This window comes from Capra hircus, chromosome 15 (assembly GCF_001704415.2).
Source record: "Capra hircus breed San Clemente chromosome 15, ASM170441v1, whole genome shotgun sequence".
Taxonomy (NCBI): domain Eukaryota; kingdom Metazoa; phylum Chordata; class Mammalia; order Artiodactyla; family Bovidae; genus Capra; species Capra hircus.
Window position 1 is genome coordinate 19,577,923 of NC_030822.1, and position 24,862 is coordinate 19,602,784.

General features: G+C 35.9%; 1 protein-coding gene across 1 annotated transcript in view; it reads left to right on the top strand.

The window, feature by feature from the left end:
* The window catches only part of CCDC73 (coiled-coil domain containing 73), a 110,994-nt gene that overhangs the window by 84,679 nt on the left and 1,453 nt on the right, over window positions 1–24,862 (top strand). The window contains exons 13-16 of the mRNA XM_005690053.3: window positions 3,985–4,119; window positions 15,227–15,404; window positions 16,470–17,972; window positions 20,833–20,966. Of these exons, the coding sequence (XP_005690110.2) occupies window positions 3,985–4,119; window positions 15,227–15,404; window positions 16,470–17,972; window positions 20,833–20,966 (1,950 nt within the window). The remainder of the gene's footprint in view (window positions 1–3,984; window positions 4,120–15,226; window positions 15,405–16,469; window positions 17,973–20,832; window positions 20,967–24,862) is intronic.

Sequence of the window (24,862 nt, forward strand, 5' to 3'; positions counted from 1 at the left end):
TAAAAGTAATTATTGATTTTTTGATCCATTTGCAGCTAACATGTTCTCTTAATTTGTATTTTGGAGAAATCAGATTTTCACTGATTAATTTGATAAGCTTTTCCAAATTCTCAAAAAGTATTTTGTAATTCATTAGATCAGAATACTATAAAATGCTTAATGATCCCTATATAGGTAAAGTTCATCATTAAGCAACAAACAGAGTAATTTTCATTTTAGCTTCAGCTAATCTGCCTTGCATCCCAACACTTCAGTCTCATGTCTAATGTTTAAAAGACCATGAAAATAGTACTGTCAGGGTAAGGAAAACTATGATGTAAAACGAGACTATAAACTTGAATATGTCAGTCATGCCCCCCAAAATTAGTTGAGATAAGAAAAGTAAACATTTATTTTTCCCAGTGATATTTCAACTATGTTCTTCCCCTGGGGCGGTTGGGGGGAGGGCAGGAGTCAATTGAATTAAGAGAAATAAGCATTCAGCTTTCCTGGTGAGACCTGTTTATAATTTGGATGAAATTGGTTTTGTCTTAGGAGTTTTAACATCTGCATTCATTTCACTTTATCCTTCGGTACTAAATAGAACATAGTTTAATTTTTTAAAAGCTGCTTTGGTTCTATAGGAGTTTTCTTGAGTGGAAGGTCAGATCTACTCTTTAATTGTATTTCTGTCTCTTTGTAAGCATTTCACCACTCTTGAGTGAAGGGTAATTGTTGTATTGCTGCTGAGGTCAGATCAAGATAGGTTTTTAAAAAACTAAAAGACAGTAACAAATATAAGATGAAATCATATATACTGCTGTTCTTTTTTTAAAATAGTGAAAGGATACTGTACAAATTAAACAATATTACTAGACAGTATATTTTAAAATTCATAGAAATGTCATAAAGAATGTGGTATGTGTACCTTCTTTTATTTGGCCAGTTATATAGCCAATAGATATTTATAGGTAAAACAGTAATAAGTGGAGATGTTCGGAAATTATTTAGAGAAAGGGGGTGTCACAAAAGAAATTCAATTCACAACATTTGTTGAGCATCTATTATGTGTTAGGCACTATTCTAGGATTTTCAGAGGTGCCTAAAATACAAAGATTATTAAAGAGCTCACACTCTCAAAAGACAGGTAATTATTAACTACAATAGTATGGAGTGTTTTTAGTAGTATTAATAGTAGTATTAACAAATTACTATGAAAGCACAAAATAAATCATATTGTTTAACTAGGTTGGAGAAAGTTTTAGAGAAAAGATGACCCTAGAATTTGGACTTGAAAGATGAATAGAGTTTCACCAGACAGAAGGTGCCTGCTTCCTATACTTCTCGTTCCACTCTGTTGGCGTTCCATTTAAGAAAGGGGATAATGATGGAGGCATGAAATTGCTTTCTTAACGATGAATGGTCTGATCTAGAATGTGACATTGCAAATGAGGTTGAAATCATCTTCTGAAGAGTTTTTTCCTAAGGAAACTGAACTTTATTTTATAAGTAATGGGAAGCCATTGAGATTTTTAAAGCAGAAAAGTGACTTAGATCTGCAGCTTAGAAAAATAACTCTTGCAGTAGTATGGAGAATGGCATTATGGGAAGAGATCAATAAGAAGAATATTCTAACCATGAGCCCATGACTATGTGAATTAGGGCAACAGTAGTGAGGATTGCAGTCCATGGGGTTGCACAGAGTCGGACACAACTGGGCGCCTGAACAACAACAACAGTGAATACAGAGAAAAGAGATAGATGCAAGAAGGACTGGAGGTAGAATAGCAGGATTAACCACATTTTATATATAATGGATTTTAAAAGGGAAAGGAGTCAACTATGAGTCTGAGATTAGTATAAGAATTTATACAGATTAGCAGAATAATATCACTAAATGACATAAGGAATGTGAAAGAAGAAGCAGATTTGGTGGATGAAAATGAGTTTAGTTTGGAAATTGCTTAACTTACGATGACTGCAGGACATCTGACTTGAAATTCATATCATGTATTTGGAAACATGAATCTAATCTTAGGCAAGAGGTTGGAAGATGAGATAGAGATTAAAGACTTTTTAGCATAGAGATGAAATTTGAAGGTATAATAAGATTATCTATGGAAGGCTACGGAAGAAAGAGCTTTGGGGAATGCCAGAATTTTGTGAGTGGTTAGTGTGGGAGAGGGAGCCTGATGAGAACAGTGAGACAGGTAGGAGGATGAAGAGGGAATGGTACCATGAAATGAAGAAAAGAGGCTGTTTGAAAATAAGTAGTCTACACAGTTGTACTACAGTGCTATTAAATGGTATGAAACTTGGAACAAGTCCTTTTGCTAATTTACAGGTAATAATAGAAAAAAAGTCAGCAGAACATGAGGGCAGAAGTCTGGTTGTTAAGGAGTGAAAGTAAAGAAAGAAAGTGGTGTCGCTCAGTTGTATCCAACTCTTTGCAACCACATGGACTGTAGCCCACCAGGCTCTTCCATTCATAGAATTTTCTAGGCAAGAGTACTGGAGTGGGTTGCCATTTCCTTCTCCAGGGGATCTTCCTAAACCAGGGATGGAACCCAGGTCTCCCGCATTGCGTGCAGACGCTTCACCATCTGAGCCACCAGGGAATCCTTTAAGGAGTGAAGAAAAAAAAAAAAAAAAAGGAGTGAAGAGAGGTTAGAATTTGAAAGTACCAAGAGTGAACTTTAAGAAGTGAGAGAGAGAGTAATTGAGTCAAGAAGAAAAAAGTTACAGTCATTACAAGAACGTATTTGTGGGCTGAAAACATGTTGGTATGGTGGGGAAAATTGAGAATATCTAGGAGAGAAGAGGGAGAAGGCAATGGTAACCCACTCCAGTATTCTTGCCTGGAGAATCCCATGGATGGAGGAGCTTGGTAGGCTGCAGTCCATGGGGTCGCTAAGAGTTGGACACGACTGAGTGACTTCACTTTCACTTTTCACTTTCATGCATTGGAGAAGGAAATGGCAACCCATTCCAGTGTTCTTGCCTGGAGAATCCCAGGGACGAGGAAGCCCGGGCTGCCATCTATGGGGTCACACAGAGTCGGACAAGACTAAAGCGACTCAGCAGCAGCAGCAGCAGCAGGAGAACAGTCTTTGCTTGAGTTAGTCTCTAAGGGAGATAAGAGAGGACAGGATAGAGAACACATGGAGTTGAGCCCTGGAGAAGAAGAACCTTGCAGAGATAGGTTAAATGATGGTTACAATAGGTAAGGTGAAGGGAAAGTAGTTGGTGAGCTCATGTCTGTTAACCCCTACAAGGAAAATTACATGCATTAGTAGGATTTCTGGTAGTTTAAAATTATTCGAGAGAAACTTTTGTAATATTTTATGACAAAATGGTATTTTTCTTTTTCCTGGAACTTATTTTGTCTCACATTTGAGGTTCCTATGAAGGAGAATCCCACTAAGAAAAAGATTATAAAATTTTATAGCCAGTAGAAACTAATTTGTAGATAAAAGTATTAGGCTGAAGGGTCAGTTTCTATTTGTAGTACTTAGTACTCAATATTCTTCATCTAGTTGAGTTGAAATCTGTGTATCTAATTTGCAACAAGAAAATAAAACTTTAAGAAAGCAATGAAATGGTAACCTTTATAGAATTTTTATGATTAAAAGTTAATTAATTTTTCATTTGTAACAAGAAGTGATTTAAGGTACTTAAGAGCACAAATCCTAGGCTTAGCCTTGCATTTGAATCTTGACTATCACTTTATTTCTACCTGATCTTGGGCAAGTTACTTAACGTCTATGAGCCTCACATTTCTCACCTGTAAATTGGGGGCTGAAAATACCTCATAGGATTTTTAAGAGTATGAAATTATGTTTATGAAGTACTCAGCACAACTCAACAAATGGTAGCTTTTAATATTAGTAATTACTTTGGGAATGTTTTCATTGTTTACAATTTCTAAACACTTGTGTTAATGAAGTATTTGTGTACACAACTAATTTATATACATGTTCATTTTGGTTAAATGTTGTATATTAGGTTGAAGAACTTAATGGAGAAATTAATGAGATTAAAAATGAATTATCATCACTTAAAGAAACTCATACTAAGTTACAAGAAGATTATGATGAATTATGTGATCAGAAAAAGTTTGAGGAAGACAAGAAGTTTGAGGTAAAATTCAAGTATGTGGGGTATAAGCTCTTAAAAGAAATTAGGACCATCACTGATTATTTTCTCCATGGTTTATATTTTTACTTTCTCAACTTTTAAAAATGAGTGTAAGTGTATAGTCTGTGGTACATTTTAAATTAATTTTCTATACAATATGACATAGGATTAAGAATCATTTCTTGGACATGAATCTTCAATTTCAGCATATACATTTGTGGATAGACAATTTAACACTTTATTAATGTAGCATTATAAAAAGTCTTAAAATGTGGCAGTATAATTCCTTCAGTTTTGTTGTTCTTTTCCAAAATTGTTTTGGCTATTGTGAGTCATTTGCATTTGCATATAACTTTTAGAATCAGTTTTATCAGTTTCTAAAAGAAAAAGTCTATGGTATTTGAATTTGGCTTGTGTTGAATATATAGATTAATATACAAAGAATTTATATCTTAACCTATAATTCATGACATGGTATATCTTTGCATTTATTTAGATTTTCTTTAATACCACTCAGAAATGTTTTGTAGTTTTCATTGTATAGGTCTTGCAAGTATTTTGTTAAATTTACCCCTGAATATTTCATGTTTTGAGCTCTTAGTATAAGCAGTATTTTTAATATGAATTTTTCTAATTGTTTCTTGCTATTAGAGTTAAAATTGATTTTTGTACATTGACTTCGTATTCTTTTATCATTTTAATTAATTTATTATTGTAGTATGTTTTTCTTGGTTGAACTTTGGGGTTTTCTTTGTACATAGTATGTTGTCTGAGAATTTAAGGCAGATTAATTTTACAACTTTTTCGTCTCTATGCATTTTATTTTTTCCTCGACTTATTGCACTACACTAGCTAAGACTCTTCAGTACAGTGTTAAATAAAGTTGTAAGAGTGGACATGATTGCTTCACTTTTCATCTTAGATGTCTTTCATCATTTCATATTCTATTGAATGTGAAAGCGACAGTTGCTCAGTCATGTCTGACTCTTTGCGACCCCATGGGCTATATAGTACATGGAGTTTTCCAGGCCAGAATACTGGAGTGGGTAGCCGTTCCCTTCTCCAGGGTTATCTTCCTAACCCAGGGATTGAACCTAGGTCTCCAGCATTGCAAGCAGATTCTTTACCAGCTGAGCCACAAGAGAAGCCCAAGAATACTGGAGTGGGTAGCCTATCCCTTCTCCAGCAGATTTTCGAGACCCAGTATTAGTCATAGATTTTTTTTATATGTGCTCTTTATCAGATTGAAATTTCTATCTGTTCCTAGTTTGCTGAGTTTTTATCATGAATAGGTATTAAATTTTGTCAAATGCTTTTTCTGTGTCTGTTGATAAGATCATTCTGTTTTCTTTATTCTGTTTTTCTGTCAACGTTAACAATTAATTACATTGATTGATTTTCAAATATACCTTACATTCTTGAGATATCTATTGTCTTTTTAATATATGGCTGCTGCTGGTAAGTCACTTCAGTCGTGTCCAACTCTGTGCGACCCCACAGATGGCAGCCCACCAGGCTCCCCCATCCCTGGCATTCTCCAGGCAAGAATACCAGAGTGAGTTGCCATTTCCTTCTTCAATGCATGAAAGTGAAAAGTGAAAGTGAAGTCATTCAGTCATGTCCGACTCTTAGCGACCCCATAGATTGCAGCCCACCAGGCTCCTCCGTCCATGGGATTTTCTAAGCAAGAGTACTGGAGTTGGCTGCCATTGCCTTCTCAGTAATATATGGGTAGATTTGCTAATGCTGTGTCAGGGGTTTTGAATTGATGAGGAATATTGATCTGTAGTTTTTGTTCATTTTTTTCTTTTTGTGCTTTTGGTCTAGTTTTTGTATCAGAGTAATAGTAGCCACCAACCCTGCAGCAGGGTTACTGCAGGGTTGGGGACACTGAGTGTAGCAGTACATACATGGGATCGTTTGAAGGAGGTATCCATTATCTTCATTACCTCCACCACAGTTTGGCCCCAGGTAAATAGCAGGGAGGGAACAGTTCCACCCATCAACAGAAAATTGGATTAAAGATTTACTGAGCATGGCCCCGCCCATCAGAACAAGACTCAGTTTCCCCCTCAGTCATTCACTCCCATCAGGAAGCTTCCATAAACCTCTTATCCTTCACCATCAGAGGACAGACAGAATGAAAACCACAATCACAGAAAACTAACCAGTCTCATCACATGGACCACAGCCTTGTCTAACTCAGTGAAACTATGAGCCATGCCATGTAAGGCCACCCAAGATGGACGGGTCATGGTGGAGAGTTCTGACAAAATGTGGTCCACTGGAGAAGGGAATGGCAAGCCACTTTAGTATTCTTGCCTTGAGAACCCCATGAACAGTATGAAAAGGCAAAAAGATAGGACACTGAAAGATGAACTCCCCAGGTCAGTAGGTGCCCAATATGCAACTAGAGATGAGTGGAGAAATAACTCCAGAAAGAATGAACAGACAGAGCAAAAGAAAAAATACCATCCAGTTGTGGATATGACTGGTGATGGAAACAAGGTCTCATGCTATAAAGAGCAATATTGCACAGAAACCTGGAATGTTAGGTCCATGAATCAAGACAAATTGGAAGTGGTCAAACAGGAAATGGCAAGAGTGAACGTCAACATTTTAGGAATCAGTGAACTAAAATGGACTGGAATGGGTGAATTTAACCCAGTTGACCATTATATCTGCTACTGTGAGCAAGAATTCCTTAGAAGAAATGGAATAGCCATCATAGTCAACAAAAGAGTCCGAAATTCAGTACTTGGATGGAGTCTCAAAAATGACAGCATGATCTCTGTTCGTTTTCAAGGCAAACCATTCAATATCATGGTCCAAGTCTATGCCCCAACCAGTATTGCTGAAGAAGCTGAAGTTGAACGGTTCTGTGAAGACCAACAAGACCTTTTAGAACTAACTCCCCCCAAAAAGATGTCCTTTTCATTATTAGGGACTGGAATGCAAAAGTAGGAAGTCAAGAAACACCTGGAGTAACAGGCAAATTTGGCCTTGGAATACAGAATGAAGCAGGGCAAAGGCTAATAGAGTTTTGCCAAGAGAACACACTGGTCATAGAAAACACCCTCTTCCAACAACACAAGAGAAGACTCTACACATGGACATCACCAGATAGTCAACACCAAAATCAGATTGATTATATTCTTTGCAGCCAAAGATGGAGAAGCTCTATACAGCCAGCAAAAACAAGACCAGGAGCTGACTATGGTTCAGATCATGAACTCCTAATTGCCAAATTCAGATTTAAATTGAAGAAAGTGGGGAAAACCACTAGACCATTCAGGTATGACCTAAATCAAATCCCATATGATTATACATTGAAAGTGAGAAATAGATTTAAGGGCCTAGATCTGATAGACAGAGTGCCTGATGAACTATGGATGGAAGTTCATGGCATTGTATAGGAGATAGGGATCAAGACCATCCCCAAGAAAAAGAAATGCAAAAAAGCAAAGTGGCTGCCTGAGGAGGCTTTACAAATAGCTGTGAAAAGAGGAGAAATGAAAAGCAAAGGAGAAAAGGAAAGATATACCCATTTGAATGCAGAGTTCCAAAGAATAGCAAGGAGAGATAAGAAAGCCTTCCTCAGTGATCAATGCAAAGAAATGCAGGAAAACAGTAGAATGGGAAAGACTAAAGATATTTTCAAGAAAATAGAGATACCAAGGGAACATTTCATGCAAAGATAGGCTCAATAAAGGACAGAAATGGTAGGGACCTAACAGAAGCAGAAGATATTAAAAACGAGGTGGCAAGAATACACAGAACTGTACAAAAAAGATCTTCACGACCCAGATAATCACTGGTGTGATCACTCACCTAGAACCAGACATCCTGGAATGTGAAGTCAAGTGGGCCTTAGGAAGCATCACTACGAACAAAGCTAGTGGAGGTGATGGAATTCCAGTTGATTCCACCTGAAAGACGATGCTGTGAAAGTGCTACACTCAATATGCCAGCAAATTTGGAAAACTCAGCAGTGCCCACAGGACTGGAAAAGGTCAGTTTTCATTCCAATCCCAACGAAAGGCAATGCCAGAGAATGCTCAAACTACCAAACAATTGCACTCATCTCACACGCTAGTGAAGTAATGCTCAAAATTCTCCAAACCAGGATTCAGTAATATGTGAACCATGAACTTCCAGATAGTCAAGATGTTTTTAGAAAAGGCAGAGGAACCAGAGATCAAATTGCTAACATCCATTGGATCATCCAAAAAGCAAGAGAGTTCCAGAAAAACATCTATTTCTGTTTTATTGACTATGCCAAAGCTTTTGGATGTGTGGATCATAATAAACTGGAAAATTCTGAAGGAGATACCAGACCATCTGACCTGCCTGTTGAGAAATATGTATGCAGGTCAGGAAGCAACAATTAGAACTGGACATGGAACAACAGACCAAATAGGAAAAGGAGTACGTCAAGGCTGTATATTGTCACCCTGCTTATTTAACTTCTATGCAGAGTACATCATGAGAAACACTGGGCTAGAGGAAGCCCAGAAGAAATGCTGGAATCAAGATTGCTGGGAGAAATATCAATAACCTCAGATATGCAGATGACACCACCCTTATGGCAGAAAGCAAAGAACTAAAGAGCCTCATGATGAAAGTGAAAAAGGAGAGTTAAAAAGTTAGCTTCAAACTCAACATTCCGAAAACTAAGATCATGGCATCCAGCCCCATCACTTCATGGCAAATAGATGGGGAAGCAGTGGAAAGAGTGTCAGACTGCATTTTCTTGGGCTCCAAAATCACTCCAGTTGGTGACTGCAGCCATGAAATTAAAAGACACTTACTCCTCGGCAGAAAAGTTATGACCAACCTAGATAGCATATCAAAAAGCAGAGACATTGCTTTGCCAACAAAGGTCTATCTAGTCAAGGCTATGGTTTTTCCAGCAGTCATGTATGGATATGAGAGTTGGACTATAAAGAAAGCTGAACGCCAAAGAATTGATGGTTTTGAACTGTGGTGTTGGAGAAGACTCTTGAGAGTCCCTTGGACTGCAAGGAGATCCAACCAGTCCATCCTAAAGGAGATCAGTCCTGGTTCATTGGAAGGACTGATGTTGAAGCTGAAACTCCATTACTTTGGCCACCTGATGAGAAGAGCTGACTAATTTGAAAAGACCCTGATGCTGGGAAAGATAGAGGGCTGGAGGAGAAGGGGACAACAGAGGATGAGATGGTTGGATGGCATTACCGACTCCATCGGCATGAGTTTGAGTAAACTCCGGTAGTTGATGATGGATAGGGTGGCCTGGCATGCTTCAGTCCATGGGATCTCAAAGAGTCAGACATGACTGAGCAACTGAACTGAACTGAATACTAGCCACATAAATTGAATAGGAATGTGTTCCTTCCTCCTTAAAGAGTATTGTGTTGAACTGCAGTTGTTTACTAAATATTAGATACAATTCATTGGTGAAACTATTGCGGCTTTTTCTTTGTGGGAATATTTTTAGAAACAAATTTAACTTTTAAATTATCAGATTATTCAGATTTTCAATTTCTTCATATGCCAGTGTGCAGAAAACAGTTGACATAGCAGGTTTGTAAAAGGCCTCTGGAATACCTGCTGGTCAGTTCGGCTGTTGACTGATAACTGGAAATTGGATTTGGGGAGGGTTCCCACCATTTCCTGACAGACAGGAGTGATTCACTGTGCTTAAACTATTAAGTAGTTTACTTTGAACGTCTGCTTTCTTTCTGGAAGTCAGTAGTTTTGGTACGTGCAAGGCAGAGAGTGACCAGCAACCAATTAAGCTTTGAGCACCAAGTCTCTAATGAGCTTCCTAGTAGACAAGAGTTCACATTTGTGGTCACAATTATTGCTGCAGGAATTAAGCATGTCCTATGTGACTTCACTAGGAGAACACTCTTTTTATTTTTTGGAAATTGAATGAATTTATTCAGTTCAGTTCAGTTGCTCAGTCATGTCCGACTCTTTGTGACCCCATGGACTGCAGCACTCCAGGCTTCCCTGTCTATCGCCAACTCCCGGAGCTTGCTTAAACTCATATTCATCAAGTTGGTGATGCCATCCAACCATCTCATCCTCTGTCATCATTATGTAACCTTTTATGTGAGGAAGAACTTATAGAACTTAGTTCCAAAATTCATGTGAGAGTGAAGGGAGAGAGAGGAAATGACACAAACAGGAGATACAAGCCAGCTGATTTCAAATTCAGATTATACCTACATGCCATAGGAGAGGACTCTTGAAAGAAGTTTGTACCTGGTTTCTTCCAGACTTCATCTCTTGTGCCTTTTCCCTTTGCTGATTTTGCTTTACACCCTTTACTGTTATAAATCTTAGGAGTACAGCTCTATATTGAGGTCTGTGAGTCCTTACATCAAATCACCAGACCTGGGGGTGAACTTGGAGACCTCCAGCACTGTCCATTTTGCTGACTTTTCTCTCTCAAGGAACTTGTCATTTTCATCTGAGTTGTCAATTTATTGGTTATTGGCCTTTTTCCTTCTCTAACATAAACATTTAAAGCTATTAATTTTCCTCTAAGTATTGCTTTAGCGTCACTCTACAAATTCTGATGTATAGTGTTTTCATTCTTACTCAGTTGAACATATTTTAAAATTTCTCTTGTGAGCTCTTTGACCCATGAATATGAGTTTGATCTATAACCTTGCTGTTTAATTTCCAAATATTTAAGAATTTTCCAAGTATCTTTCTGTTAATGATTTTAAACTTGAGTAAGACTTTTATTTATTTATTGTTTTACTATATCAAGACTTGTTTTTTGGTCAGGTATGTTGTCTATCATGGCAAATACTTCATATATTCTTGAAAAGAATGTATATTCTGTTGTTGGTTGGTGAAATGTTTTACAAATGTCAGGTCAGTTTGGTTGATAATGTTGTTCAGATCTTCCTTATCCGTACTGATTTTTTGTGTACTTGTATTATCAGTCGGTGAGAAATCATTAATTATAATTGTGGATTTATATTTCTCTTTTCAGTTCTGTCAGTTTTTGTTCATGTGTGCTTAAGCCCTGTTATTAGATGTATACACAGTTATAATTATTACTTTCTGATTAATTAACCTTTTTATCATTTAACATGTCCATCCTTATGCTAGTAATATTATTTTATCTGTTATTAGTAAGCTTGTCCATTTTTTATGATTAGTGTTTGCATTATGTATTTTTTTCACCTTACTTGTGTGTAAGGAGTAGATCTCGTATGGCAAGAGAATTTTGAACCGAGTTGTTAAAAATAACTAAGAATTTCCAGATAGAGATTTAAAATAGATGAAATAGCATGAGCAAAGAATCAGAAATGTGAAATATTGTAATTCAATATGTATACTAGATGTCTGTTAGCGAGGCTACTGTAGAGGTTGCTAGCAGTGCAGTAAGTATCAGGAGAAGAGGTTGAAAAGATAGGCAGAAGACAGACTATAAATGGCTGTATAAACTGTTCATGGAACTTTGTTCTTGACCATGTCATTTGGGGGCTTTTAAACAAGGGAATAAAGTGATTAGATTACTTTTTTAAAAATATCATTTTGGTGATGATATGTTTAGACAGTGAGACAAAGCTAAGGGCACAGGTTCCAGCTTGGAGAATAATGAAGTAGTCCATGCAGGAGATATTTATTGCTGTTTTAATATTCATAAATGTAATATAGCTTGAGAGTTGTAAGTGGCAAGTAATTCCTACAACATCTGATTGATTATAAAATGAATGTAGACTTCCTTCATAAGTTGATCAGCATTATTTTATTTAATCAGACTATAAATCATGTTTTTAAGAAATGTAGACAGTATAGACACTTTAAAATAAGAAAGTGAAGATCATGCATAACCCCAGCCACCCAGAAATAGTGATTATTATGGTATATGACTTCCAGAGTTTTCCTGTACATCAGTTTGTATAGAAACAAACAGACATTCGTATACGTGTACTTTTTAAAAACTAAAATAAAATCATACTTTCTCTGATGTATGTATGTATGATTTTTATTTAGAAATTTATTTTATTGTGGCAAAATATATAACAAAAAATATGCCATTTTAAAGTGTTAAGTTTAAAATTACAATTATAACTCAATGGTATTAATTACAGCTACAATGTTGTACAGTCATCACCACTATCTATTTCCAAAATTTCATCATCCCAGACAGAAACTGTGTAACCATTAAACAATAACTTCTGATTTCCCCCTCTCCTCAGGTCCTGGTAGCCACTCATCGCCTTCCTGACCCTGAATTTGTGTATATATTTTATATAAGTGGAATTATGCAATATTTGTCCTGTCTGGTTTCTTTTATTTAGATGATGTTTTCAGAGTTCATGCATGTTGTAGCACTTCATTCCTTTGTATGGTGGAATAGTATTCCATGGTATGAATATACCACATTTTGTGTCTTCTGTTGATGGACACTTGGGCTTTTACCTTTTGGCTGTTGTCCTGTTTTGAACATTGACATGCAACTAGCTGTTTGAATCTCTAGTTTTAATTTTTGGAAGGTATATACTGAGGAGTGGCACCGAGTGATTTCTGCTGCCCGGTATTCATGTTCTATTGTAATACCCTCCATGGAGTTTGAGTTGGATTTAGAAACTTGCTTCTAGTTAATAGAGTACAGCAGAAGTGGTGCAATGTTACTTCTGAGATTAGGTTATAAGAAGACTGTGGTTTCTGTCTTGGGTTAACACCCTGTCTTTCAGTCTCTGTCTCTCAGTCTCTTTCTCTCTGAGACATATAAAAAAGTCCCAGCTATCCTACCAGAGAGCCTACATAGTGGAGACACCCTAGAGGATAAAAAGCCACATAAAAGAGAACTGGGCCCTCCAGCCAACAGCCAGCACAACTGTTACCCATGTAAGTGAGCCTTCTAGAGGCAGAAGTTCCAGCCCCAAGTTTCAGATGATAGCTTGACTAGACACTCGTGAGAGACTGGGGTCAGAACCCTCAAGCCAAGCCATTCCTCATCCATCTAAAAGATGAGATAGTGAATGTTTGCTATTTTAAACCTCCGTTAACTCTTAATATGGCTGACCCTGGAACAACTCAGGGGTTGGGGCACCAACCCTCAGAACAGTAAAAAATCTGTATATAACTTATAATCAGTCTTTCATAAAAATGGTTCCTCCATATTAATGGTTCAGCATCCACAGATTCAACCAACTGCAGATGTATAGTACTATAGTATTTACTGTTGAAGAAAATCTGTATATAATTGGACCAGTGCTATTCAAACCCATGATGTTGACATGTCAACTCTATAAGTATCTTCTGGGATTTCACAGTAGGTATTGAAACAGGATTTGAACCTATATTCATCCAACTCCAAAGCTCCTGGCAACTATCATACTATTTTTCTCACTCTCCTTTGGAAACTTCTCTTTTGCAAGTTTCTCTTTCCCTGACTCTCCTTTGGGGATTTTCATTAGCATTTTATTCTTTATTCTCTTTCTTCTTAAAGTATACTCTCAATCAGTCTCATCAACCAGTATGTCTGCAGTTGCCTTCTATCTGCCAGTGATCTTCAAATTCAAACCTATTTTTCCAAGTCAATTTTTCTCTTAAAAGCTCCCAATCAGTACATCTAAATGTTCACTAGACATCTCCACCTTTTTGTGTTTACTCTTCAAACTCAAGAGATTCAAAATGAACTCATGATATTTTTCTCTAAACCTCCTATTCCTGTTTTGTAGCTCAGTAAATAGCACTCACCAGTCTCTTAGGTACCCAATCTGACCTCTGCAAGTCAGTCTTGACTTTCCCCTCAGTTTTTATATCCAGTTGCTCAACAATTGATAGTAGCTCAGTACGTAATTAACCCACTCCAGTGTTCTTTCCTGGAGAATCCCAGGGACAGGGGAGCCTGGTGGGCTGCCATCTATGGGGTTGCACAGAGTCGGACATGACTGAAGCCGCTTGGCAGCAGCAGCACATAATTCATGCTTTTCAAGCTATTCAGGCCTTTCAACTTTACTGATATCATCTGGACTACTGTGGCATTCTTCTGATGCATCTGTCTGCCTCATGTGTTGTTTCTCCTTAATTCAGTGTTTGTCAGATACCAAATGCAACTTATTAGTGATTCATAGAAATCAGTCTGGTAGTTTATGACTGGCATTCTTTTAAAAATGAAATAAGCTAATGTAGTATAGAAAACATTACAATGTATCTCACTGGGTGGGTGTTGTTTGGTATGCTCATTGTGTTATGAGACATACTTATTTCTTATTGCAGTTTTTAATTAGTGAAGTTTGGAAAACAATCCATTCTTTATACTGTAGCCAGAATGGTCTTTCCAATCAGCTCATATTAATAACCTTATCTAAAATCCTTCAGTGACTTCTCATTGACTACCTGGTAGAGTCTGAACTCCTTAGCATGCTCTTTGGGGGCTACTAGCTCAAGACTCATTTCTCTGCGTTCTTCTCACAGCATCTAAGCTCATGCTAAAGTAAATCACAGGTAGTTCCATGAAGTAGAACTACATGAAATGACTATAGTTTTGTTTGTTTTTAACATCTGTAAATGCCATTTCTTCTCCCTGGAGTGCTTTCTTATCCCCATCTATATTAAAATTGTCTGTTATTTCTTTTCCTATCTTTCCCAGTTGACCATAAATTTTTTGAGGATAGTGACTATATTTTGTTCATCTTTGTATCCCAAAACCTAGTACAGTGCTTCCATGTAATATATGTTCAATATTTGGGGGAAATAAAAAGATGTTGAATTGCATCACTATTTTAAAGATACATAGAAACACCAAGCACTCAAAACAATTTGCCTGCCATGACTACTTTGCTTTTAATAAAGGAGTGATTCTTAATATGTGGTATTTGTAACAATGTGGAATGCTTGTTTAAAAACATCTAAGGCTCTCCATTTTATTTAAATATGATAGACAATACAAAATGAACTTAGAGTGATCTTATTATAAAGAGGAATATATTAAATGTAGTAAAAAAAAGTCATTTGGATTTCAAATACAAATTGCTAGATGATTAACTGAAATATAGATTCCACTTTCATTAGCAAAATTTGTTCAGATATTTTATACTTTTTAACAGTATGTTTTTACATTAAAGGAATCTTTTCCATTTTACACTAGAATCTTCCAGAAGTAAACACTGAAATGTCAGTGGAAAAATCAGAAAACACCATCACACAGAAATATAATTGCAGGCAAGAAATAAGGGAAGAAAATACTAAGATTTGTTGTTTAGACACTGAATACAAAGAAAAAGGGGAAACAAAAGAAGGCCCATTTTTAGAGGAAATCATTATAGGTAATAAAGGTAACCCAGTTATATTGATGTTTTCTAATTTTTATATTAGTCTTTTAAGGGGATATCAATTTCAGTCTTTGCTTTGAGGACCTTGTAGTATAATTGGAGAAATACTTTTTCATGTGTATGTCTTAACAAAAGGACTTGTATGTCTTTTGAGCTGTTCTTTTCAGTATTCAGGGGAAAAAATACATTTTTGCTTTCCTTTCTCATCACTTACTTGTTGGCTTTTTGCATTCTGGTTTCTGCTTTCATTTCTTTGCTGAGACTGTTCTCTGAGCTACCAGTAACCTTTTGATGACCAAATTCTAGAGCACTTTTCTTAGTTCAAATTACCTTTCTATAATCATTGAAATAATTGACTAATTAACCATATTGAAAAAGAGTTGTTTAAAGAAGGTAATCTGAAGGTGTTCAAACCTAGGCTGAACAACCACTTGGTGGGGATGTTGTAGAGAGAATGATTGGATTAAAAAGACCTTTCCTGGCCTACAGATTATTGTAACTATACTGAAATTTTGAAATTTATGGTTAAAACCCAGATGAATAAAATTAATATCTTAAGTAGACATTCTGTACACTTTGCCCAAAAGTATTCCAGATTTTAAAAATATTTACAAGGTAGTGAGCAAAAAAGTGAAGAAAAGAAACCAGCTGGCAACTTCTAGATCTAGGTAATAAGAGAAATTACAATATGACTATTAGTGTAAATTAATTTTTATCTAATCAGCTGTGTGTTTGTATGGAATTGTACTGTATGTGCAAAAGGAAGTAACAGACTAGAGAAATAACCAGTTTGTAATGTCCTCAACTTACTTCTTTAAACCAAAACTACTTTCTCTGTTATGAAATACAAATTTAATATGAGTAGAACCAAATATTTTACCATGCTTATTAAAGGGAACTAACTCACTATTTATATAAAACTGATGTCATTATGTTTGTGTAATAGCTTGCCACTGAAATATTTTAAATTAAATATATTTTTTAAAAACAGTTAATATGTTTTATAAAAGCAGGGTTTAGTATATAACCCAAAATTTTACTGTGTTCTCTTTATAACAGACTTACAGCTTTTTGAAAAAAGCTCCAAGAATAAAATTGATATTGTTCTGCCGCAGGATGAAAACCAAAGTGAAATATCGCTAGGCAAAACCCTCGGCATAGAAAAAGAATTAATTAGTGAAGGACAAACCTTGGATATTACCGACTTTACGAAAGTGGTTACTATAGAAATAAAAAACAAGGTGGACTTGGAAAAAGATAATGAGTGTACAGAACTTAAATCACCAAGTATTCCCTTTGTAGTGGCAGATTCATCAATGGAAACAGAAAAGATCCATCTAGAAAGAACTGAAGGATTAGATCTTCACCATGCAAATATACATCTGGGGGTTGAAAATAATAGCACATCATTTAACAGTATTTTAAATGAGATGGCTTGCCATACAGATCATAAAGAAGATGTTTCTGAAGATGAGCCATTCAAACAACAGTTCAGATTGTTTCCAGGGACTCAAGAAAATACCACAGAGAAGGTAATTACAAATAGCCACCAAATCAACACAGATCTGGATTCTTCTGTAGATGTAAAAAGGAATCTTGTCCAGTCTCAGAAATATAGTTTACAGGATTCAAATAATGTTATGTTAGATGATAAACAATGTAAAATAAGACAGACACAACTGGTAAATAAAAAAAGTGAATGTAGCCTATTGCCGTTTAAAGAAACTTCAGATGTTCAGCAAGTTGGTGACGATCCTTCAGAGCAACCTGAACTAGCTATTCCTTGTGATATAGCAATCAACCACCCCATTTCTTCTGCTGTTTTCAGTGACAATTTGAATGTACTTTTAAAGAATTCAGATAAAATTGTTAATACCATGCCTGTGTTGGTGACGCCCAACTCAAGTCCTAGGAAAAGAACTATATGGAAAAATCTGAATGATATGCAAAACAGTCAAGTTGAGAACTGTTTGGGGTATCTAGAAAACAATGTGACTCTTTCCCATCTTCAAATTAACAGTGAGAATATAGATGCTTCACAAGCCAAAGATATGAAAACTGCTATTCATGTGAAGACTTCCACAGAAATGCAGTTTTCCAATAAAGAAAGTCAGATTGATGAGAATCAGATAACTGAAGTTAAAAAAAAAGACTGCTTCCCTAATGAAAGACAGCATACATTGTTAAATAGTACAGAGAAAACGGAGTCATTAAATGACATTGTTTCAGGAAAAATTTACAGTGAAGGACAGCTGGAAGAATCATGTTCATTTCACATAAAGCCATCTGGAGATTTAGTAAACATAAGTGGAAGGTCAGCCTTTGATCTTTCAACTTCAGATAAAAAAACTGAGAAAACTCTAGTGTATGTGAATTTTTTAGGCCCTAGTTCTTGGTCAAAAGTAAATCAAATTGAAAGTCAAACAGTGAGCACTTCAACATCTAGCATTCCTTTGTTGCTGAACGAGAGACCAGTAGGTCTGTTAGAAAAGAAAAAGATTGTTTCGATGACACTTTGTAAAAATGTTAGTGTGGATGAGGCCAGGAAGGATGTTGGACCAGGTAAGAAAATAATTATTTAAAAATTTGTTTTTCTACTTATTATTCTTGGTAAAAATTTTCCAGATGGTTTAATATGAATATTTATATTACTATATATATTATTTTGCCTAAACCTAAAGACTCTGTATATGTATATATATATAAAAGTAGGAAAGGTTTTACTTAAACGGAAGCAGATTTCTTTTCACTTAAATCTGAACCAGTATTATCAACATTACACGTACAGAGGTCAACTGCATTTTGGAGATTAAAAAATCCTTTTCATTATCAAAGAACTGAAACTAGCAAAACCAATCACATTTGTATCATTAATTTTAAATTAGGAACATCTACCTAATCCGAGTCTCTCTTTTTTTTTTTAACTTTCTAGAGCAAATGCAGTAAAGTTCTTGATAAGGCTTCTGCCTGCATTCATATTTACTCTTTTTCTTTCTATAAAAACACACACAAAACAAGCTTCCTTCTCTCAGAACTGTTTTAGTTTCTCTCGCTTTCTTCTAATTTTCCCCTCCTTCCTTAATTTTCCTGTTTTGTCTGTCCCTCCACTAGCAGCACAAATCCAGTTCTTTGCTTTTCTTGTTTGGCAAGTAATAGTGAAGTGAAAGTCACTCACTCTTTGCAACCACATGGACCATGTAGCCTACCAGGCTCCTCTGTCCACGGCATCTCCAGGCAAGAATACTGGAATGGGTAGCCATTCCCCTCCCCAGGGGATCTTCCTGACCCATGGATCAAACATGGATCTCTTGCATTGCAGGCAGATTCTTTACCACCTGAGCCACCCAGGGAAGCCAAGTGAAAGTGTTAGTTGCTTATTTGTGTCTGATTCTTTGTGACCCCATGGATTACAGTCCACCAGGCTCCTCTGTTCGTGGATTCTCCAGGCAAGAACAGTGGAGTGGGTAGCCTTCCCCTTCTCCAGGGAATCTTTTCAACCCAAGATCAAACCTGGGTCTCCCACATTGCAGGCAGGTTCTTTACCATGAGTCACCAGGAAATCCCCAGGTAATAGTGAGGTGTAACATTACCTTTCATATCCTTGGTATTTATTGTTTGAAACACTTTAAATTGAATCCCTTAATAGTTAAAGATCAATATTGATACATTCAAATAGTAAATATTTCAGATAGTAGGGACCTGTTCTATTCTTTAGAGTGTAGTAAAAACTACCACATGAAATAAAAGCATCCTCCAGAATAAAAAAAGAGGGAGGGGGAGGTAAATGGATGACATACACATGACTTAATAGTGAAGGTACTGAAGCTAGGTGATGAGTACATTAAAGTTCATTCTCTCTACTTTTGTGTACTATAAAATGTTCATATTAAAGACATTTAAAAATAGAAATGCAGTATATCTCATGTATAGGTACTGCATAAATGTAACAAAGATAATTACTGTTTAAGAAGTATGATCATAATAAAAATATGTTTATTTGCTAATACCAATCTCAACATGTTTAAGTTGTTGGGGGCTTTTAGACAGCCTTAGATTTTTAGGGAAATTTGCCTTGACTTCCCTGGTGGCTCAGACAGTAAAGCATCTACCTACAAAGCGGGAGATCTGGGTTCAATCCCTAGGTCGGGAAGATCTCCTGGAGAAGGGAATGGCAACCCACTCCAGTATTCTTGCCTCCCCCCAAAAAAAGGGGAGCTCAAAGAAATATTTTGGGCTTCCCCGGTAGCTTGGACAGTAAAGCATCTGCCTACAATGAGGGAGACCTGGGTTCGATCCCTGGGTCTGGAAGATCCCCTGGAGAAGAAAATGGCAACCCACTCCAGTATTCATGCCTGGAAAATCCCATGGAGTGAGGAGCATGGGCTACAATCCATGGGGTCACAAAGAGTCAGACACGACTGAGCGACTTCTCTCTTCTTTGCCTGTTTAACAATATGCATTTACAGAAATATGGCTTATTTACCTATTACAGAAATATGGCTTATTAGGAAAGCTTTAGCATGGCCCCTCTGACTTTAACAGGCTTCTTTTAAAAAGGAAATTGAGAAAATTTTAAAAAGAAGTGGGGATTAAAAGCAAAGCAAGTATATCTTATTTGAATGGAGAAGTAATTAGGGAAAAATACAAAACACAAAAACACTGTAAAATCTCATTTCATAAACTATCATTTTCCTGATATAATAAAATGCATTAACTTCCGATTCCATTAATTTTGTCCATCAAATGCAGCAGTTAATGCTGTTAGTCAATAGACAGGTCTAACATTTACCATTTTCGTACAAGTCTTTCCTTCTAAATTAAATTTCAGTGATAGAATTAGGATGCAAGGAGAGATGACTAAAATTCTATAGTAATTCAACTTGTAAAATACTCAGACTCATAAGATACTCCTAAATATCTTTTAGCCTTCAAAGACATGTTTCTCTAAATTGTTATCTATTTATTAAAATACAGTGACCCCCCTACTAGACAGCCCTTTGTTGGACTTCTTATAGCCAATTTCTTTTTAAATATAATTTAGAAATCTTTCAGTTGGTTCAGACTTTTCCCTTTGTATTAGTAAGATGTTTACTATATAAATGTTTATATGCATAGGCAGTCCAGTAACCAGGGGAATAAGGATAACGTTTTAATGTATGTTATATTGTTTGAGAAGATCCTAACACTGTGTCACTGGTTGTAATGTGAAATCAGCAGGTTTTTGAAAGCAATAAAATGTTTTCTGAAATGAAGTACCTAATGTAAGAGCAAAGTCTATGAAAACCAGTATTCAACATAAGAAGAATATAGAAATTGTTACTTTTTAAATACAAAAGCATGGGATCAGAGAAAAACAAGTTTAGTCACTAAAATGAGTCCCTGGAGAATAAAATTCAGTTGTCATTTCCTCTTTGTCAACCAGATACTACCAGTATTAACAGAGTTGCTGACACTTTGAATAACTCAAGTATCCATCCAGATCCCAGGGGAGAGCCCAGTGAAGAGAGGAATGCAATTGCAAAGACTTTTTATGATTCTTCTTTTCCCACAGAACATGTAAGTCAATTAAAAATATTGCTGAGCAGACCTTAGTGAGCTAATTCTACAGATATGTGTAGAACTGTATGCATCTGGATGGTTTAAGACCTAACTGATCTCCAAAATAATATCAAGAGGGCAACATGGCACCATTTTTCACAATTAAGGTTGATGGAAAACAGCAGGAAAAAGTCACAGAGTATAAATCAAATAGATACAATCCAGCCTGTTTTGGGAAGGAGAGTGTGAGGTAGTGTATCATGTACTTCTATTTTTTAGTCACCTAAATTTAGGAATAGTGGCATTTGAGCATTTACTTAAACTATTAAAAAATAGTTCACTCATTTGAGCATTTTAAATTATAATAAAAGCTGCCTTAAATAAGTTGTTTTTAACAGTGCTTAAAGGTAATTTATATTATTTTCAGAAATTGACTATTCCAAAGGAAGAAATTGTCTATTTTAAAGTATTTCAGTTAAAACACAGTATGTGAAAGGATCAAATATTCATAAGTATATGATATCAAGTATGGATATAAATATTAAGCAAAGTATTTGTAGACATTATATGGCTCCAAGAATCTATTTGTCGTATGAAAAGCAACTAACTACAACTGACAGGTTTTTGTTGGTTTTTTTTTTTTTTTGGAAAATTTGTAAGTTTTTAAACTTGTGTGCAAAACTTCAGTGCAAAAATGACTGTATTGTTCAAAGTCTAAACAAATACAGCTGCAATATGGAACCCAAAAAGGTTAGGAAAAATGACAAAAAAGCAACTGCATAGTCACTGTATATTTTAAAATTTAAAGATGCACATTAAACAATTTTTTTGAGCACTATTATAAAGTGAAAATTATAGCAGTAACACAGCCTTATGAATAAGTTTCTAATAGTACATTTTACTTCCATTTTTAAATTTGAGAAACCTCAAGTAAGGTAGCCTAACTGTCCCTTTGGGAAAGTTGAAACTAAAATCAGGATCTGAGTTTTTCACCTTTGCATAATTGAGCTCAAAACCAAATCATTTCAGCTTGATGTGCAAATGTTCAATCTTTAAACTGTGGTAACTAATGCACAGTAGACTAGGCACTGGGAAATCTAAGTTCTGACCTTTAGCTAATTGGGTAAGTCATAGAATCAAATCAAAAGCAAAAAAGAAGCTTGAGTATCAAAGGTAAACATCCATTCTGATTGGGTTGAATACTTAACACTTCTGACATAATTGTTCTATTTTCAAACAGTTTAAGGGTATGATGGAAATTTCAAATCTCCCTTTCAAGCCCATTTTTATTAAAAAAAAAATAGATAAGTTCTTTGTAGTGCATCCCTAATGCTTTTTCTGTAATTAGTTAAGAATTTATAAAATTTAAAAATTTGAAGAAATATTCCCACAACAGCTTTAAAACGATATTGAGGCAGTGATACAAATACGAAATGATTTTCCAGAGCATTAAGAACAGTTTGCAGTGGACTTAGACTAGGTATCTTGGCTGTTACATGCTACATCACCTTCTCAATTTTTGTTAATAGAAAAGTTTCTTCTAAAAATACTGGTGCGTGGAAAACACACTAAATGTCTGTTTAGCAAAGTGATCATCACTTGGTGTCAAGCAGTGTGCTCTGTATCACTGTCCCAGCTGATGCTTGGTTACCAGTTAACATTTAATTGGGACAAATTTAAAAGCAGGTGAACTCTTTTGCTTAGTCTACTGAAAAGGCTGTGATCCCTGGACTAAACAAAACCAATCTAACCTCTTTTACTTAGGTTTTTCTACATCACAGGCTGTTGAACGACAGCTCATGGGCCACATGCAGCCTATTGCCTTGTCTTTATTAACAATAAAAGCTTATTAGAACAGCCACACCCACTCCTTTACCTGTAGTTCTATGGCTGCTTTTGTGTTACAGTGACAGTCACGCAGTTGTGAGGGGGGCCACTTGGCCCACAAAGCCAAAAATGTTTACTCTGGCTCTTTTACAGCAAAAGTTTGCCAACTCTTGTTCTAAATGAAAAGTGAATTTTATGAAGACTTATGGCCAGAAAGGGAATATAAGTTCTTTAAATTTTTCAACATATTTTTATGTATACTGTCCACATCAGTCTTATAAAATTCTGGGTAGTTATTATGAGTTAATTCATTTTCTCCTGTAGATCCAGAGTAATGTGTTTTTTATTCTTAGAGGGGGTTAGGTTGGCAGCCTGCTGCAATCTTGATTACACCCAGGAATGAGGATGGGAGAGAGGGGTCAGAGTAAGCAAAGTCACTTGTTTACACATTCAGTATTAGTTAGGTTCATTCAGAATTTTAAAATGTAACCACAGGCTTAAAGGGAGGACTACTACTACTAGGCTGGGGAAATTTTCAGGCCAAGAGCAGATCTTTTGAGTCAGGCAGAAAGAGGTGAAGAGGTGATTTTTTAAGAAGGAAAGGAAGGAGCAAAGGTATGTGGCAACATATGTATAACTAGAATTACTGCTCTAGGCTGCAAAACCCAAGTTAAGATAAATAGGACAAGTTTTGTTCAGTGTAAACTTTAAAATTACATCCTGCTTCTCTCTATGGCCAGTCCTTGCTTCTGCCCCTCTCACTAAGTAGGAAAAAGGCAAGTGTAATGTATGAATGTCTCCTTCCTTTTTTCATCAAGTCAAAAGATACGGATTTTGGGAAATTGGGTAGTTTGTACTTGATGTCAAATGCACCAAGATGTTTCTAGCATTTTATTGGCAAAACAGGACCATTATATCATCAGGTCATCAAATCATTTTACTCCAAAATTAGTAGCAACCTAGCTTTGGACTCGGTCTACTTCTCTGTTAACTATTCTCAGTATTGCATGAGGCTGACACAGTGCCCACGCATGGATGACTTTAATTCATTCTGGCCCTGTGAGCTACACAAGGTCTGTTGAACACTTACAAGCCAGACATTATAAAAACTATATATTTATGTGCATTTTATCCAGTTATTCTTTACAGTAATAGCATTTTGTAACCAAAAGAATCTGATGAGAAAACTGAGGTCCACAGAAGTTAAATGAATTGCTTCATAAAAACATAGGCAATGAGACAAACATGAACCCAGCGTCACTAAGGATCAGAGGCTGAGGAGATTGGTGGTTGACTAGAATTCTCAGGAACCAAACAGAGCAGTCCAAAAAGACATATCCTTTAGGGAACTGAGATAAATGTAAATATTTAAATTCAGTTTAAAAAATTGTTACTGTATAATCTCACTTTGAAAATACATTACAAAAATATGCCACTTTTATCAGATTGGAAAATACTTTAATGTAAGGCAGTATTCAAAGATCTTCACAAAGATTTATGAACAAATGACATTCATTATAGCTTAGTAACAGTAAACATTTTCCAACAACTCAAATGTCCAACAATATTATGGAACATGGAATATGATGGAGCCATGGTCTTTCTAGAGGGAAGTGTTAAAAATGTTTTTAACCCAGCATAGACAACCATATAAATGACCCCGATTTTTAAGAACTGTATATAGAGAGGAGTCTAGGGTATTTATATTAAAATGTTTAATGGTGGTTGCAATACTGGGTAATTTTAATCAAATTCTTATTCTGTTCTGTACTTCAAAAATATATTCCCATTCAAGAAGATTTTATCTGAGAATCTAAGACCATAAAAGATTTTTTTCAAGACTTAACTCAATTTTGCCACACCCTGCAGCATGTGGGGAATTCCCTGACCAAGAACTGAACCCGTGCTCCCTGCAGTGTAAATGCAAAGCCTTAACCATTGCACCACCAGGGAAGCCCTCAAATTTATTTCTGATAGGGATAAATTGGAAACATGTCAACAATAGGTCCTAGTTGAATTATCACACATCCATAAGAAGTATTTTGCAGCCACTGACATTTGCTTATGAGAAGTTTGTATTGTACAGG